Below are 5,278 nucleotides of genomic sequence, written 5' to 3' on the forward strand. Positions count from 1 at the left end.
GAAGAAGAGGGGGACATGTTGATGTAGAAGAGACATGAAGAAGAGGGGACACATGTTGGTGTAGAAGAGACATGAAGAAGAGGGGACACATGTTGATGTAGAAGAGACATGGAGAAGAGGGGACACATGTTGATGTGGAAGAGACATGAAGAAGAGGGGACACATGTTGATGTAGAAGAGACATGAGGAAGAGGGGACACATGTTGATGTAGAGGAGACATGGAGAAGAGGGGACACATGTTGATGTGGAAGAGACATGGAGAAGAGGGGACACATGTTGATGTGGAAGAGACATGGAGAAGAGGGGACACATGTTGATGTAGAAGAGACATGAAGAAGAGGGGACACATGTTGATGTGGAAGAGACATGGAGAAGAGGGGACACGTGTTGATGTGGAAGAGACATGGAGAAGAGGGGACACATGTTGATGTAGAAGAGACATGAAGAAGAGGGGACACATGTTGATGTAGAAGAGACATGGAGAAGAGGGGACACATGTTGATGTAGAAGAGACATGAAGAAGAGGGGACACATGTTGATGTGGAAGAGACATGGAGAAGAGGGGACACATGTTGATGTAGAAGAGACATGAAGAAGAGGGGACACATGTTGATGTGGAAGAGACATGAAGAAGAGGGGACACATGTTGATGTAGAAGAGACATGAAGAAGAGGGGACACATGTTGATGTAGAAGAGACATGAAGAAGAGGGGACACATGTTGATGTAGAAGAGACATGAAGAAGAGGGGACACATGTTGATGTGGAAGAGACATGGAGAAGTGGATTTTGCATAATAGGTGACCTTTAAGTACAGTAACGAAGTACTTGTACTCCCCCCCCCCCCTCACTTCCTGTCTCTGTCTCTGTGTCTCAGACCCTGGAGCGCGACCTCCAGGCTGCGGAGCGTCAGTCGGCTCAGGTGCGGCACGTCCACCTGCAGCACCTGGAGCAGCTGTGGGCGCAGCAGCACCAGCAGCTGGAGGTGGAGCAGCAGCAGTGGGAGAGCGTCCTGCAGCTGCTCACCTCCAGGTTCAGCTCCGACAGGTCAGTGTGCCCAGCCTGAGGTTAAAGGTCAACTCTGTGTCGAACGCTAGCCCTCCCATTGGCCCTCAGCAGAGTGGAGAAATGACATATCCCAAAGACGACCATCTCTTGTCTGGCTGTGCTTCTATACACCGTCTGAATGTGTGTGTGTGTGTGTGTGTGTATATGTATGTAGGTATGTGTGAATATGTATATATGTGTTTTTGTGTGTGTGTTTAAGTAGATACATGTGTAGATATTTGTCATTTCAAACAACCCCTATGTACTTTTTCCTTTTTATTTTATTTGACTAATTTTGTTCTGTAAAGTGTTTAAAGTAGTGCGTTTCACTGTCGGGGCTGCTGCCTGGACACGCTGAAGAAAAGGCAGGTTTTCCTTTAAATAAATCAGATTACATTTTCTACGGGTAACTAGTAACCCTCCCGACCCTGTGGACAGACACACATTCAGACGGATTCCTTGCTCTAACGTGCGGTCCCGCCTCCGTGTCTTCCAGGGAGCAGATGCTGTCGGAGGTAAAGCAGAAGCAGGACGACCTGAAGGACACGTCGTTCGCTGTGGAGCAGACACACAAAACAGTGATACTGGAAATCGACAAGCTGTACAGCGACAGCATCGCCGCGTACCACAGCGCTCACCACGAGAGGGTAAACACTGAAGCACTCCTCTCTCGCCTGCTTCAGTCAGAGAATACCTAGATCGTAATCTGCCACAGAACCTAAATAGTTTTTCAAATATATTAGTTACATTTTTCTTCTTCTCTTGCGAGTTACTCTCTAATGTTGTTTATGTTTGCGTGTCCGCGTGTGTGACCCTCCCGTCTGTGCTCAGCTGCAGTCTCTGGGCCTGGAGGACGCGGAGCGGCTGGACCAGATGAAGAGGAAGAACCAGAAGGCGGTGGACGTGGGCTCTGAGAAGGACAGCCTGCCCTACCTGCACGGCATGAAGCAGGGCCTGAAGGACGACGTGAGGAACGTGCAGAGGCTGCAGGTGGAGGAACACAGATATTATGTGGGGGGGGGGGGGGGGGGTACTCTGAGAGGGATTTCTGATTGCTACTTTAACCCTTAGATGCCCGAGTGACTACACTCTTCCATAGCTGGGTCAAAAAGGAAAAAAAAAGACCCACTTATGGAAGCTTGGGGTAGAAATACAAAAACTACAATTTCTTCAAATGTAAATTTAAATGGCACGATATCCAAAACATGTTTTTTGAGGAATAGCTGGAATATGAAATGATAAAAAAAATGCAATTACAAAGATACTTCAAGAAAACCAGCTCACCGGGTCAACAAAGACCCACTTGTGCATCTGAGGGTTAAGAGGATGAAGTTCCCAAGCATTCCTGATTAAACTTTAGCATTTTGGAGACGGGTGGAGGGGAGGAGGTGTGGAGGAGAGGAGGGGAGGAGGTGTGGAGGGGTGGAGGAGAGGAGGGGTGGAGGAGAGGAGGGGTGGAGGAGAGGAGGGGTGGAGGAGAGGAGGTGTGGAGGGGTGGAGGAGAGGAGGGTGGAGGGGAGGAGGTGTGGGGGGGAGGAGGGGTGGAGGAGAGGAGGGGAGGAGGTGTGGAGGGGTGGAGGAGAGGAGGGTGGAGGGGAGGAGGTGTGGTGGGGAGGAGGGGTGGAGGAGAGGAGGGGAGGAGGTGTGGAGGGGTGGAGGAGAGGAGGGGGGGAGGAGAGGAGGGGAGGAGGTTGTGGAGGGGTGGAGGAGAGGAGGGTGGAGGGGAGGAGGTGTGGTGGGGAGGAGGGGTGGAGGTGTGGAGGAGAGGAGGGGAGGAGGGGTGGAGGAGAGGAGGGGAGGAGGGGTGGAGGAGAGGAGGGGAGGAGGGGTGGAGGAGAGGAGGGGTGGAGTACTGACATTTGTTTATTATTGACATTTCAGTTTTAGCTGACTGGTTTTCTATTTATTTATTTGTTTACTTCTTGTCTGCCTGTCTGTCGGTGAGGGATCTGCGTTGCCATGGTGTTAAGCAGTATTTCATTGTTACTATACCTATTTGTGTATAAAGTGAAGATTTGTTTACCTACTGTTGAGACACGCTCTGAGAGAATAGCTGTATGCTGAAGAACGCAGTAAACAAAGTGAAACCACATGTGGTCTCCTGCTCTCAGGAAATGGTCATCAACCTCCGCGTGCAGGCGACCTCGAGCCGGACGGAGAACGTCTCGGTGGAGAGAGAGCTGACGGAGGCCAGGGATCAGATGAGGAGCCAGACTCAGGTGCTGCGGGACTATCTGACAGCCAATCAGACGGTGGCGAGGAAACAGCTGACCGATGTCACCATGCAGAGCGACCAAGCCGTCAAGAAACTGCAGGCGGTCATCGCCAGGGTAACAGTCTCACTTCCTGTCGGTCCACAGCTGTCTATTCTTATCCCATAACTTGAAAGATGTTGTGCGATCAAGCTTCTCGTGGGCAAGACACTTTCAAAACATGTTTTTTGTATCTGCACTATTTCCTTTGCATACATTCCCCCCCGTGGGGAGATATGGTTTCCCGATTACTGGTGTCTGTGCTGATCCAGGGTCAGAAGGTCTTACGAGTGGCTGAACTGTGTCGTAAGATGGAGAGCGAGCAGAGGACCATCTCTTCACTGATCCCTGCTGAGGAACAGAGGCAGGAGGAGACTGCAGCTGAGGCAGAGGAACCAGGGAAGGAACCAGGGAAGGAACCAGGAAAGGTAGGATGTGATTCAGAGCTAAGGATATCTTTTCTTTTTGTCGCTGCTTTTAATTGAACTATTCATATCTTAAACTGCACTGTAACTTTTATCCATGTATTTTTCCTTAATGTTTATTTGATTAGCTTTTCTTTTTTAATGCTTAATGTCTTTCATTTTTTTTTTTTGTAAAGCACTTTGAATTGCCTTGCGTTGAAAAGTGCTCTATAAATAAACTTGCCTTGCCTTTCCAACATTTCCCTTTATCCACTCAGTCACTAAATCGACATTACTGATGATTGTAGGTATCGATAGTAAAGCCTACAGTATTATCACAACACAAAGGTAATTAAGGTTATCTGGTCAACGGGAGATATTGGGATATCTGACTTTCTCCATATTGCCCAGCTCTACTTTGAATAATAATTAGGGTTCTGACTTTGTTAAACAAAAGTCTATAATCCATAAATACATTTCAAAAGTTCAACGACTGGAATAATGAAGAAAAAACACATGACTTCCTCTGAAAAACACGGTGATGAATCAAAAGGTGAAATGTTGCCTTCACTGTCCTCTGTGTCTGCAGGAGATGTCAGCGCTGTGTCACGTGACGCTGAGCATGAACTGCTCGCTGCTGCAGAGAGCAGCTCTGAGGAGGAACAGAGACGCTCTGATGGCAGAGAACCAGCAGCTGAGGGTCCTGCTGAGGCAGCACCTGGACGCCATGACACTCGCTGACCACGACCTGGACGAGGCCCACCCTCTGCTCAGCGTGTGCCGCGCCCCCACCACCTCCAAACACCCCGACAACGAGAGGAAATACACCGTCGTCGAGGCCGTCCACGCCGCCAAACACGCGCTGTGACAAAGACTGAGATGATATAAAAAACTTGAGATATTACGAATAGTTTCCGGCATTTATTGTGGAAGTGACTGAAAAGCTGCGTTCAACCACATTTCTATTTCTATTAGGGCTTCTCAATTCATCGTATTTTAATCGCAATTACGATGTTGGCTTACGAAAACAACGTAATCTAAATAAAACGATTATTTTTTTCAGTTGGATTAAACTTAAAGTTCGGGGTAATTAACTGTTAAAAACATATTGTACACGTTTTATTCAATAAATGGATGTTTTCAAAGTAAATGGATAATCGTTTTTTAATAATCGTGATATCAATTATTGACCCAAATAGCTAACACACCTAGAGGAGACACACCGTCACCTAGAGGAGACACACCGTCACCTAGAGGAGACACACCGTCACCTAGAGGAAACACACCGTCACCTAGAGGAGACACACCGTCACCTAGAGGAGACACACCGTCACCTAGAGGAAACACACCGTCACCTAGAGGAGACACACCGTCACCTAGAGGAGACACACGTCACCTAGAGGAGACACACCGTCACCTAGAGGAAACACACGTCACCTAGAGGAGACACACCGTCACCTAGAGGAGACACACCGTCACCTAGAGGAGACACACCGTCACCTAGAGGAGACACACCGTCACCTAGAGGAGACACACGTCACCTAGAGGAGACACACCGTCACCTAGAGGAAACAC

At 48.6% G+C, this 5,278-nt stretch overlaps 1 protein-coding gene across 1 annotated transcript; it reads left to right on the top strand.

Annotated features, from left to right (window-relative positions):
• Positions 1 to 825: 825 nt before the first annotated feature.
• ccdc65 (coiled-coil domain containing 65) lies at positions 826 to 4,843 on the top strand (the record flags this gene model as incomplete). Its single annotated transcript, XM_034077492.2, has 6 exons — positions 826 to 1,047; positions 1,544 to 1,694; positions 1,879 to 2,037; positions 3,159 to 3,377; positions 3,572 to 3,727; positions 4,293 to 4,843. Coding segments are annotated over 6 exons (1,186 nt in total), but the record flags the coding sequence as incomplete, so codon positions are not given.
• Between the last annotated feature and the right edge of the window lie 435 nt (positions 4,844 to 5,278).

Source organism: Pseudochaenichthys georgianus, unplaced genomic scaffold, assembly GCF_902827115.2.
Source record: "Pseudochaenichthys georgianus unplaced genomic scaffold, fPseGeo1.2 scaffold_1655_arrow_ctg1, whole genome shotgun sequence".
Lineage (NCBI taxonomy): Eukaryota > Metazoa > Chordata > Actinopteri > Perciformes > Channichthyidae > Pseudochaenichthys > Pseudochaenichthys georgianus.